The sequence below is a fragment of the Aphidius gifuensis genome, linkage group LG3 (assembly GCF_014905175.1).
Source record: "Aphidius gifuensis isolate YNYX2018 linkage group LG3, ASM1490517v1, whole genome shotgun sequence".
NCBI lineage: Eukaryota > Metazoa > Arthropoda > Insecta > Hymenoptera > Braconidae > Aphidius > Aphidius gifuensis.
Genome location: NC_057790.1, coordinates 9,806,238 through 9,819,155, shown reverse-complemented (window position 1 = coordinate 9,819,155; position 12,918 = coordinate 9,806,238). Strand labels below are relative to the sequence as shown.

General features: G+C 31.3%; 1 protein-coding gene across 4 annotated transcripts; it reads left to right on the top strand.

The window, feature by feature from the left end:
• Positions 1-5,260: 5,260 nt before the first annotated feature.
• Positions 5,261-10,636, top strand: LOC122851901 (regulator of telomere elongation helicase 1 homolog). 4 transcript variants are annotated; one of them, XM_044151399.1, is made up of 4 exons: positions 5,261-5,862; positions 6,001-6,242; positions 6,304-6,739; positions 6,824-10,636. In XM_044151399.1, exons 2-4 carry the CDS (start codon positions 6,110-6,112, stop codon positions 9,213-9,215), a joined length of 2,961 nt encoding a protein of 986 aa, XP_044007334.1. In that variant the 5' UTR covers positions 5,261-5,862; positions 6,001-6,109; the 3' UTR covers positions 9,216-10,636. The 4 variants fall into 4 exon arrangements, with proteins under 4 accessions (XP_044007334.1, XP_044007336.1, XP_044007335.1 ...); XM_044151401.1 differs by having other exon boundaries at positions 5,261-6,242; positions 6,824-8,640; positions 8,728-9,966; XM_044151400.1 differs by having other exon boundaries at positions 6,158-6,242; positions 6,824-9,965.
• The last annotated feature ends 2,282 nt before the right edge of the window (positions 10,637-12,918 follow it).

Sequence of the window (12,918 nt, the reverse complement as noted above, 5' to 3'; positions counted from 1 at the left end):
TGAATTTAACTTTTGTTCGTATTAAATGTACCCTGGATCACGTCGGGGTCACCAATTTGTGGGGTTAAACACAAATAATTTCACCAGAATATAATTTAATACTAGAAAGTTAAATTTATTTTTTTATTTTTACAAAATAATGTTGCTCGTTATATGAGCGAAGCAAGACTGAATATTTTTATTTTAAATTTTCTTTTTTTTTTTTATTTTATTTTAATTTTCTTTTCTTTTGTGAAAATTAAAATATTGATTTATTTTTATTTTGAAATATTTTATTTAGAATTTTATATTTATTATGTTGAGTAAATGTAAACAAAAAAGATTTTATACAAAGAAAAAGGTAGATAATAAATTTTGTGATAGAAAAAATATTATAGAAAAATAATGAAAAAAATAAATTGAGAGAAAAAATTAAATTTTAAATTTTAAATTTTAAATAAATGCTTTATGACACTGTAAGTGCCTTGTGCAATTTGAGTGTGTTTTACATATTTAAAAAAATAGATTATTTTTTTTTTGCGCATGCGTCGCTATCATGGACCGCCATAAAAAAATTTTTACAAGCGCCATCAGCGGCAAAAAAAAGCCCTAAATTGTAAAAAATTTGCCCTGTGAATTGGACTGCTTGGGTGCGTTCCGTAGGGGTACCGCGGTCCTTTTTGGCCATAATCAGAGTGAATCCATAAAAATTAAAAATCTCCCTAGGAATCCCTAAAAAATAACCAGTCTCATGTATACTTTTTTTTACACCTTTCTATGTATGTATTGTTAATGTTGTGGATGTGGTGCTTACTGAATTTTGTACTGAATAAAATTATTAAAACAATAAATTTGTTAATAACAGTTAACAAAATGAAAAGAAAAATTCCACTTCAAACACATTATCTATTGACTGATGTAGGTAGTAATTGTTGTTTTTGTTGAAAATGAACAGCAACATCAGCCAGTTTAAGATCTTGAAAAATAACAAAAATATAAGTGCTGTCCTAACCTTACATTTGAGTTATGATAGGTTTTGAAGCATTAACTTTGAAAAGAAATACAATTTACAGGCTAAATAATTGAGATAACAGCAATATACACCTACTATTATAATTGACAATTTTTTTTTTGATGCCAAATTATTTTTTTCTCTATAATACGTTAATCATATTTTTCGGTGTTTACGTTTGCTTATGTTTGTTTACGTTTTCTAATACATAGCAGTGCTGACACTACAACGAAATTAAATTCACCATGATAAACCACGCCTATTTTTGGTAGACCGCGCCACCGCGGTCCTCTACGGAACCCACCCCTGATATCTTCGTTCCATGGAGTTTAACACCTCCATGCTTCGTTCATGGTTTACACTTTACATGCATGGGGTGCGTTCCGTGGCTATCAGTGTTGGGTAGGTATGATACCGGTGTATCATACAGCAGTATCATACACTGTATCATACAATATGATACATCTCCATTATCATACGCCATGTATCATACATTAAAAGCGCCTCTACATTTTACTTTTTAAACTATTTTACTGACGCCATTTTGCCTAATCCACCATTGTACACATATTTTGCGCCCAAAAGCAATATGTCAACATAATATGTAATTTCATGAATGTATTAATATTTATTGAACACAATCAACGACTAATGATTGTATATATTTTATTTAAATAATCTCAAAAATTATTATAAAAAAATGAGATAATACACCATCACATGATATGTGGGGTAGGAGGGTTTTGACAGGTTCTAAGGAACATCATGGAATGCCAGGCAATGCCAGGAAAAAGTTCCATTAGCTTGCAAAAAAAAAAAAAATAAATACAGTTATTACGAGATTATAATCACACAGATAATTTAACATTACTCAATATCACAAATATATTTTCCCTGTTGTTTTCTATGAGGAACGTATTATATTGATCTGGGAAACCTATTTGCCAAGTTGACATCTTTTTCCATATTGGCATACTTTAATATATTTAAGACGAACTCGAACTCATTAGCTGATTTTTTGAAAGTAGTCATAATATTAACTGTTCAATTATTTTCTCATATAATGTTTTAATTCTCATAAAATTTTTCATACACGTTAATGAATTTATTTATTATTTATCGTTGTCGAAAAAACAGTTTGACAGCTGTGTACAGTGGTGTGAGTGATTTTAATATTTAGATCATTTACTTCATTTTATAAAAAAAGAGGGCACTTTCAACTATCATACACTAGAGTGGGTATAAGCAGAGTGAAGCCACCGAGGTCCCATTAGTCCGACATTTTGTGCTCGCCGTATGGAGCGAGTATAAGAGGTTTTCGTCACTTCCGAGCTCACCGTATGGAGTGGGTATAAGAGGGTTCCGTCACTTCCGAGATAAAAATCATCTATGGCTTCACTCTGCTTATACCCACTCTATCATACACTTTATGTAGTATCATACGTATGATACGTATCATACGTATGATTGTATGATACCCCGAAAATCGTCGAATTACCCAACACTGGTGGCTATCCAGTCCGTACGAACTTCAAAATGGCGACGAAAAAAATGAAAATCCCATGGAGGTGTATAAGGAGGGTAATCTCTCGAATTTCACTGAAGCTCACAGAATGGAGCAAGTCAGTACGTTTTTCTGCCAGTGATGACGCTAGTGGGACGAGTGCCCAAAGTCACATGTTGTTTTTGTTTATATTTTTTTTTTTTTTTTGTGTAGCTTAGTTAGAGTATTCCTTCATTATGTAAAAAAATAATACAACTACATAATACATTATTTATTTAACAAGTAAAATTAAAGCAATTTATTTTAATTTACAGTGTCTAAGAAAAAGATAAAGCTAAGGAATTAATGTTGCTTACCATATAATTTCTTTATAATCACATCAATTCTTTAGCTTCATCTTTTTTTTAGCTACTGTTTTCATTTGGTATTTTTTTTATGATAATGACTATTAATTACTTTAATGTTAAATAAATAATTTTTTATTAAAAAGATCATTCCAAATAAATTTTATTTCAATTAGGTACATGTGATGCAAATGTTGACATAAAAAATAATAATATAGTCCAATTGAAGTATTGAAAAAAAAAAAAACAAAAATGTTCATGATGACATTAATGGATATGAACCAGGAAAACCAAGTCTTTTGGAGAAATTAGTTGGTAAAGAAAAAAGACAAAAAAATCACCAGAGGATTTGTATTTGTATGGTGATGGAAAAACCATGTTGATGGATCTCTTTTAGGATTGTTGTGAGATAATTTATATCATAATTATTTTAATAATAATATAAATAAATAATTAATAAATATCATTGTTTACAGATTGAGAAAAAAGAACGTGTACATTTTTATTTATTTATGCTAGATGTACATAGTAAAATTCATCAAGTTAAAAAAACAATAAAACGTGTTAATAGTAGTACAAAACTTTAACCATTTGATCCAATACCACCAGTTGCTGATATGATTATTGAAAAATCATGGCTTTTATATTTTGATAGATTTCAGATGATGTTGCTGATGCAACGATATTAAAACCATTATTTACTGAATTATTTGAACGTGTAATGATTGCAATCATTAACATGTTGTTACAACAAGTAATACAGCTCCTGATGATTTACACGAAAGTCGATTACAAAGAGAAAATTTTATTCCATTTATACAAGTGTTAAAAAATTATTGTTTAGTTGTATCACTTGATTCAGGAATTAATTAAAGATTAAAAATTGGACAAGGTAAAAATCGCTGTTATATTATCAAAATACAAGACCCAGATGATTTGGTTGGAAAATGGAAAATGCTACTATTAGACCAAAAGTTAAGGAATTGATGTGACCAAAGAAATTATGTGGTAAGCATCATTAATTTCTTAGCTCCATTTTTTCCTTGGCCGCTGCTTGCCCTTGGTATTTTTTTTATTAAGATATATTGCTATAATTTTATTTGTTTACTAAATAATAAATACCAAAGACAAGCAGTGGCCAAGGAAAAAATAGAGTTATAAAATTAATGCTGCTTATCCAATAATTTTTTTGGCTGCATTAATTCCTTTGCTCGATTTTTTCTTGGGCCACTGTTTGTCCTTGGAATTTTACTCATTTATCTAACAAATAAAATTAAATTAAAACATTATAATAAATTAAAATACCAAGAACAAGCAGTGGCCAAAGAACAAATGTAGCTATAAGAAATTGATGTGGCTTATACCACATAATTCCTTTTGCTGCAATAATTTCTTAGCTTCATCTTTTCTTTAGCCTCCTGCTTGTGCTTGGTATTTTTTTTTATTAAAATACCAGCAATATCAGTTACCTATGATTATCAAATATTAAATTTAATGTTTTTAATTCATCATGATTTTTTATAAATTTAATTTTGTCTTGTCTGAAATCTATTAAAACATAAAAGCCATGATTTTTCAATAATCATATCAGCAACTGGTGGTAATGGATCAAATAGTTGAAGTTTTGTACTACTATTAACACGTTTTATTGTTTTTTTAACTTGATGAATTTTACTATGTACATCTAGCATAAATAAAAAAAAAGTACATGTTCTTTTTTCTCAATCTGTAAACAATGATATTTATTAATTATTTATTTATATTATTATTAAAATAATTATGATATAAATTATCTCACAACAATCCTAAAAGAGATCCATCAACATGGTTTTTCCATCACCAACAGCACGATACAAATACAAACCCTTTGGTGTTTTTTTTGACTTTTTTTCTTTATTCATTTATTTATTTATTTAGCATATAACTAATTTATCTAAAAAACTTGGTTTTCCTGGTTTTTATGCATTAATGTCATCATAAACATTTTGTAAATTTTGTACAACACACCTTTGATATTCATCCTCAATAAGTTGTCTATTTTTTATATTTTTTTTCAATACTTCAATTGGACTATATTATTATTTTTTATGTCAACATTTGCATCACATGTACCTAATTGAAATAAAATTTATTTGGAATGATCTTTTTAATAAAAAATTATTTATTTAACATTAAAGTAATTCATTATCATAAAAAAAATACCAAATGAAAACAGTAGCTAAAAAAAAGATGAAGCTAAAGAATTGATGTGATTATAAAGAAATTATATGGTAAGCAACATTAATTCCTTAGCTTTATCTTTTTCTTAGACACTGTAAATTAAAATAAATTGCTTTAATTTGTTGAATTGCTTTAACTTGTTAAATAAATAATGTATTATGTAGTTGTATTATTTTTTTACATAATGAAGGAATACTCTAACTAAGCTACACAAAAAAAAAAAAAAATATAAACAAAAACAACATGTGACTTTGGGCACTCGTCCCACTAGCGTCATCACTGGCAGAAAAACGTACTGACTTGCTCCATTCTGTGAGCTTCAGTGAAATTCGAGAGATTACCCTCCTTATACACCTCCATGCCACGGATGACGGAACGCACCCATGGAGTTTAACCTCCAGTTTAACCTCCATGTTTACATGACAACTGTCGCTTCACTTTGCTCTTTGGCCGGTTTCACCATAATCAATTTTGCAATTATTCATCGAAAATAATTAATTAAAATTATTTATACAATTTATTAAACTTCAATATCGATTGACTAAACTTAATTGAGTATTTTCCTATCGAATAGATTCATAAATTTAATTTTTCCATAATACTGCCAACTATACGGTCACTTTTAATTAGCATTTATCAAATTAACTATTGTTTACTAAACTCTTATTTTTATCGACTAAACTTGACCAAACTCTAATCTATCCAGTGGGCAACAAATTGAGTCATTACCAAATTTTTGCTAACTACAAGTATATTGATTATTGACCCATAATTATGTCAGCAAATCATTTTATTACTTTAAGGTACATATGAGAGAATGCCTGCATTACCATGTCAACTAACTATTTATTCTGACCATATATTACAGTAGTAGTTGACAGTATAGTACACGTATTTAATATATGATTCTGATTTCTGACCGATATCATTTCCAAATTTAGCTGACAATCACTTTACCATCACAAGCACATGTGAATAAAGTCTCATACATTTTTAATCATTAATAACCACAATAAGATAATATACAATCAAATTAAATACAAACAAAAAATGCCTGATGTAGTTATCAATGGCATCACTGTCACATTTCCATTTCAGCCATATAAGGTCCAAGAGGACTACATGTTTAAAGTGATTGAATGTCTTCAAAATAAAAAGCATGGAGTTCTAGAGTCACCCACAGGTAAAACTAACAAATTAACTAAATCATTAAAGTTATTATTAATTTTAAATGAATATTTTAGGAACCGGAAAAACGCTCAGTTTGTTGTGTTCAACTCTTAGTTGGCTCGGTGTCAAAAAAGCCCAATTACAAGCTCAATCTATTTCTGGTGCAATTAATAAATCCGATTTTGGTGGTGAATTTTGTCAAAAACTCAATGATAATTTGAATAATGCAGCTGGTATTTCATTATCGCTAGAGCAGAATAATCTAAATTTTGGTTGGACAATGCCAAAAATTATATATGCATCAAGAACGCATTCACAGCTGTCACAAGCTATGCAAGAGTTGAAACGAACAGCTTACAGCCATGTCAAAGTTTCTGTTATTGGATCAAGAGATCAGATGTGTATTCATCCAGAAATATCAAAAGAAAAAAATTCTGCCAATAAAATACACATGTGTCAAATCAAAGTAAGAGGTAGAACATGCATATATTTCAATAATGTCGAATCGAGGTAAAAACAAAATTATTATTAATTGATCACGAGAATATTGATTTTACAAAAATAATATCGTTTGATAATCGTTGTTTTTTTTAGAAAAGATGATCCATTATTCAAAACTGAAATATGTGACATCGAAGATTTAGTAAAAATAGGAAAAAAATCAAAATGTTGTCCGTATTTTTTGGCAAAAGAACTTAAACAATCAGCAGACATAACGTTTATGCCGTATAATTATCTTCTCGATCCAAAGACAAGAAAATCTCAGAGTATTGACATTCAAAATCACGTTATTTTACTTGACGAAGCACATAACGTCGAGAAAACCTGTGAAGAAGCAGCGTCACTTCAAATAAGCAGTACAGATATAGCTGTTTGTATTGACGGAATAACAGCTGTTATGCAAGACTTTGCTGAAGAAAAATCTGATGATATTGATTTCAATAATTCACCAAAGGATTTTACACCCGAAGATTTGTGCACGATAAAATCGACACTCTTGACATTTGAAAAAAGAGTTGATGAAATATCACTTAAGATGGGTGAGGAAGGTGTCACATTTCCTGGCAGTTATGTATTCAAACTATTTGAGAGCGATGAATTATCAAACGGTAAAGATAGACTTTTTATTGATAAAATTGATAAAATTGTAATATATCTTACAACGACAAATGCTCATTCATTTTTGCGTCGTGGCAATGCATTACAAAAATTTTCGGACTTTTTAAAAATAGTGTTCAACGGAGGTAGTACAGCAAGTAATGTTAAACATCGAGCCAGAGTAGATAAATCATATAAAGTATACGTGCAACATGAGGAAAAAAAGAAAACTAGTAAAAATGACGGATGGGAGTCAAAAAAAAATGTTTTCAAAGTAGATGGTAAATTGATAAATTACTGGTGTTTCTCACCTGGTTTTGGAATGAAACAGATCGTTGAACTTGGTGTACATTCAGTTATTTTAACAAGTGGTACATTGTCCCCATTGAAACCATTCATATCTGAGCTAGGAATACCAATTGATGTTCAGCTTGAAAATCCCCACATTGTAACCAGTTCACAGGTTTGTGCTGGTGTTCTCAGTCAGGGTCCAGACAATCATCCTCTAAATTCCTCGTTTAACACAAGAAATGATCCAAAGTACATCTCATCTTTAGGTAGAACTATTTATAATTTTAGCTGTCTTATACCCGATGGTCTTCTAATATTTTTTCCATCGTATCCAATTATGAATAAATGCCGAGATGATTGGCAAACAATGGGCCTCTGGACGACAATATCAGAAAAAAAACCAATATTTGTTGAGCCCCAATCAAAAGAAGGATTTATAAATGTCATGAATGAATTTTATAAAAAAATACAAGATCCGAATTTACGTGGTGCAATATTTATGGCTGTTTGCCGTGGTAAGGTATCTGAAGGTTTAGATTTTGCGAATGCAAATGGACGAGCTGTGATAATAACTGGTTTACCATTTCCGCCATTGAAGGATCCAAGAGTTATTTTGAAACAAAAGTATCTAGATGAGATAAGGATTAATGATAAAAATGGTTTGTCTGGACAACAGTGGTATCAGTTAGAAGCATCACGAGCAGTTAATCAGGCTATTGGACGTATCATCAGACACAAGGATGATTATGGTGCAATAATTCTCTGTGATCTTAGATTTAGCAATGCCAGTTTCAGAAATCAGCTATCAGTTTGGCTACAGCCCCTTCTTAGAAATTTTTCAAACTACGGAATGGTCACCAAAGAGTTAAGATTATTTTTTAAAAACGCTGAGGCTAGTCTTCCACAAACGATAAATAAGATTTATTGTGATTTATCATTGCCATCAGTTGCTGCTAATTTTGATTCAAATACAAGAAATCTTGGAACGAGTTCTTTGAGTAATCAGAGTTATAGAAATCAAGGTAATGATATATGTGACTTTGAGAGCTATAAGAGTACTGATCTTGGGGGGGAATTAAAAGTTTATAAAAAAAAATCTGACTTTTCAGAAGTTTCAAAAATAAAACCGAAATCCTTTATTAATTTTGGTGTTTGTAAGACACAGGGTAGCTGGAGTACCTCGGATGCTGGTAACAAAAAAGAAAGTTTAAATGAACCAGCAGCGAAAAAAAGAAAACTAAAAGTTCAAGCTGTTGATATAAATTTTAGTACTGATTCATTAAGTGCTGGGAGTTCGCGAGGAGGAGAGAATCAAATTGGTGTCAAAGATCAATTTGAGACTGGGTTAAAAAAAGAATTGGGAAAAACCTATTTAAAAAAAGTAAAGAAAGCTTTAAATGAAAGTGATTATAAATTATTTGCTGTTATGATTCAGAATTATACAAAAAATGCAGATTTCGATCAACTCTTAGAAACGTTGAAGAAAATATTTCCAGCCGAGGATAATCTGCAAGATCTTTTTATTGGATTCAGTACATTTTTGAAAAAACAGCATGTTGCTGCTTTTGATATTCATGTTAATTGTATGAAAAATTGATTTTTTTTTTTTTTTTAAATAGTCCATAATTTGTTAAACATTGTTCATAACCAGTTTTATAATTTCGTAGGATAAAATAAAGTGATTTTTGTAATATAAATTGAATATTGTTAGAGTCAAGGATATAACATCGGAACAAAAATTCTTAATTTTTATATACAAAAGAAACTCATATCATTTATTCCCTTTTTATTTAACAAAATATGTGAAATAAAAATACGAATAAAAAAAATTAGGTTGTTTTTTCAAAATTACAAAATCAAATTTACAAACTATCGTAAGATATAACCACCTAGTTTTTTTTATTCATATTTTTATTCCACATATTTTGTTTATTAATAAAAAGGGAAAAACTGAGTTACGTTTGTACAGTTGAGCTTGCCAATGTTAATTTCGGGGTTAAGACCAACACATATAAACATGAAGGCTCGTTCCTTTGCGTTCGGTTTTTTTCAAATCTCACGCCCGCAGTCTAATTCACAGGGCATTACAATTTAGGGCTTTTTTCCTCCACTGGCGGCGCTTGTAGAGCTTTTGTATGTGAAATCTATATAAAAAAAATTTTACAAGCGCCATCACCGGCAAAAAAAGCCCTAAATTGTAAAAAATTTGCCCTGTAAATCGGACTGCCGCTTCATGCTTCATGTTTACATGTGTTTGTATGTGTTTGTCTTGGGGACGTTCCAAAAATCACTCGGCAACCCGGACCGGCGCAGTAGATGAAAAAATATAGTGATAAAATAAACTTAAAAGTAACAAGAGGTTACTGTAGATATTGTAAGCAACAAAAACAGCCATATTGCATATGCCATTTACTTTTGTTACTTATTACAGTTGTGAAAAGTATTTTTATAATTATTATTAATAATTAAACAATAATAATTTATTGTTTTGCGGCTGGAAAAATACATGAACAAAAAATCATGTCTACCACAACAAAATATCAAAAATTTTCTATGATCACAATCTTGACCTTCCGGGTTTCCGAATGATTTTTGGAACGTCCCCCTTAACCCCGAAGTTAACATTGGCAAGCTCAACTGTAAATAAAAATTAAGAATTTCTGTTTTGATGTTATTTCACTTTTTTTGTTTAATTCATCGCAATATGTAAAAAAAATATTCTGTGGAAAATCGTAAGTTTTCAATTTTTAAAATAATAAAATTATAAAAAATGTAAAAAATTATTTAAAAGAAACGAATACGCGCTGAACTATCCCGTATACACAGCTGCTAATACGCATGCGCGTTTATACATGGATGAGGTGCTAGGTGCTTTCTTTTGTATTTATTTTTTTTACTTGGGTGCGCATGATCATGCACACGCGCATGTCATGCAAACTTGTGGAGAAAACAATAGCATCGAATAAGTAATTCTCGAAAAAAAAGAATTAAAGCATAACGTATCCAGCTCCTCATGTCCTACGCTGTTGAAAACTGACTTTATGCTGACTGCGCATTTATCTGCGCATGCGCGAAAATATACAGGAAAAAAATAAATACACAAAAGAAAGCACCTATTTTATTTCGGCAGTCCAATTCACAGGGCATTACAATTTAGGGCTTTTTTCCTCCACTGGCGGCGCTTTTGGAGCTTTTGTATGTGAAATCTATATGAAAAAAATTTTACAAGCGCCATCACCGGCAAAAAAAGCCCTAAATTGTAAAAAATTTGCCCTGTGAATTGGACTGCCGGTGTTTATTTTTTTCCTATTTACTATTGCGCATGCGTAGTTGAATGAGTAGTCAGCAAAAAGTCAGTTTGCAACAGCGTAGTACATAGGTGCTTTCTTTTGCGTATTTATTTTTTTTCACTTTCATGCGCATGATCATGCACATGCGCCTGTCATGCAAACTTGTTGAGAGAACAGTGGCGTCGAGCAAATAATTTTTCAAAAATAAGAATTAAAACATGGCTGATCCAGCCCCTTATGTCCTACGCTGTTGCAAACTGACTTTTTGCTGACTGCGCACTTCATTGCGCATGCGCGAAAATAAACAGGAAAAAAAATAAACACCCAAAAGAAAGCACCTCATAAGAGGCTGGATCAGCTATGTTTTGATTCTGATTTTTCAAGAATTATTTGTTCGACGTCCCTGTTCTCCCCTCATGTTTGCATGACATGCGCACTAAAGTAAAAAAAAATACATACACAAAAGAAAGCACTTTATAAAGGTCAGTTCAGAAACTCATTTTTTCGGATCTTTGAGATGGTAGCGATTCAGCCCAGAAATTTAGATAGACACTAATGTCCACCATCTTGAAGATCCGAAAATAAAATGAGAGTTTCTGAACGGACCCCAGCACCTATTGGCGAATGTAGTTTTTAACGGATAATGGGGTACCTTGAAGTTAGCCGACAACTGCGGGATATGGTTTTGAAAAAATTCACAGCGCTTGAGCATGATATGGCTTTAAATAAAAATGTTTGGGCTAAAATAGTTTTTTTTTAATATTAATAAATCAAAATTGATGTCTCAAATTAGTCGACAATGTTTATATATTATTATTTCTAATCAATAACGATTAAAATTGAAGGGAAATCGTTTGGGCATTCACAAAAGTTTATTTTCATTGTTTGGGCTTCATTATTTATCCTCAAAATAATTAAAATCGAATTTCAATTTTATCTGATTAATTAATGTTCAGAAAGCTGCGCCCACATCATCCCAACAATTAGGTGCTGTCTTTTGATAGGTGCTTTTTTTCTGGTGTTTTTTTTTTTCCAATTTATTTTGGCACGTGCGCATTGAATGCACACTCAGCAAAAAGTCAGTTTGCAACAGCGTAGTACATGAGGGGCTGGATAAGTTATGTTTTAATTCTTATTTCATAAGAATTACTTCCCTAGCGGATGCGTCGACACCTATTCGATTGGGATTTGACTCTCCAATGTAGCATTCAGTCGACAGCGATTTCACAGCCATTCGACAGCATATATGAAACGTAATTCACGAGCACCGGACACTCAAAACGAGTTCAAAACTGACCCTTATTCTTCCAACAAGGAGACTAGAAACCAGAAGAGTCAACTCCCTGTAGTGGGGGATAGGCCAAATGGGACAAAATATGTCCTGCAGTCCAATTCACAGGGCAAATTTTGTACAATTTAGGGCTTTTTTTTGCCGCTGATGGCGCTTTTAAAAATTTTTTTATATAGATTTCACATACAAAAGCTCTACAAGCGCCGCCAGTGGAGAAAAAAAGCCCTAAATTGTAATGCCCTGTGATTGGACTGCTGTACCTCGAGCTTCTCAAATTTACCATTTTGGCGCCGATTGTTCTCAGCCGTACTTATGCGCTAACTATTTTCAATGAATATTGTTATAGAGCAGGTTTATCTATGCGATCATCTTAAAGCAATGTCATAGGAATAAATCATGGGTTTATCAAAAAATTTGTTTCTAGTCTTCTTGTCTTCCAATAGTTGAAAGCCACTACAAAACCACCCAGTACTGCCACTACAAAAAACAGCTTTTCCCTATAGAATTTTAGTCGGTGTTACACATATATGTAATACTCCTATATTGCTAGCAAGGCTCGATTATTTCTCCAGCGGCAACGATGCAGACTCTATCGTCTTCCTTGGGTACGTTTCAAAAGTCACTCGGAAGCCCGGAAGTTCAAGATTGTGATCATAGAAAATTTTTGATATTTTGTTGTGGTAGACATGGTTTTTTTTCATGAATCACAAATCAATAAA

Coding starts and splice junctions, on each gene's coding strand:
- LOC122851901 (XM_044151399.1), top strand. CDS start 6,110: ATGCCTGATGTAGTTATCAATGGCATCACTGTCACATTTCCATTTCAG. Junction 6,243..6,303: donor AGTTCTAGAGTCACCCACAG/GTAAAACTAACA, acceptor TGAATATTTTAG/GAACCGGAAAAACGCTCAGT. Junction 6,740..6,823: donor TTCAATAATGTCGAATCGAG/GTAAAAACAAAA, acceptor TGTTTTTTTTAG/AAAAGATGATCCATTATTCA.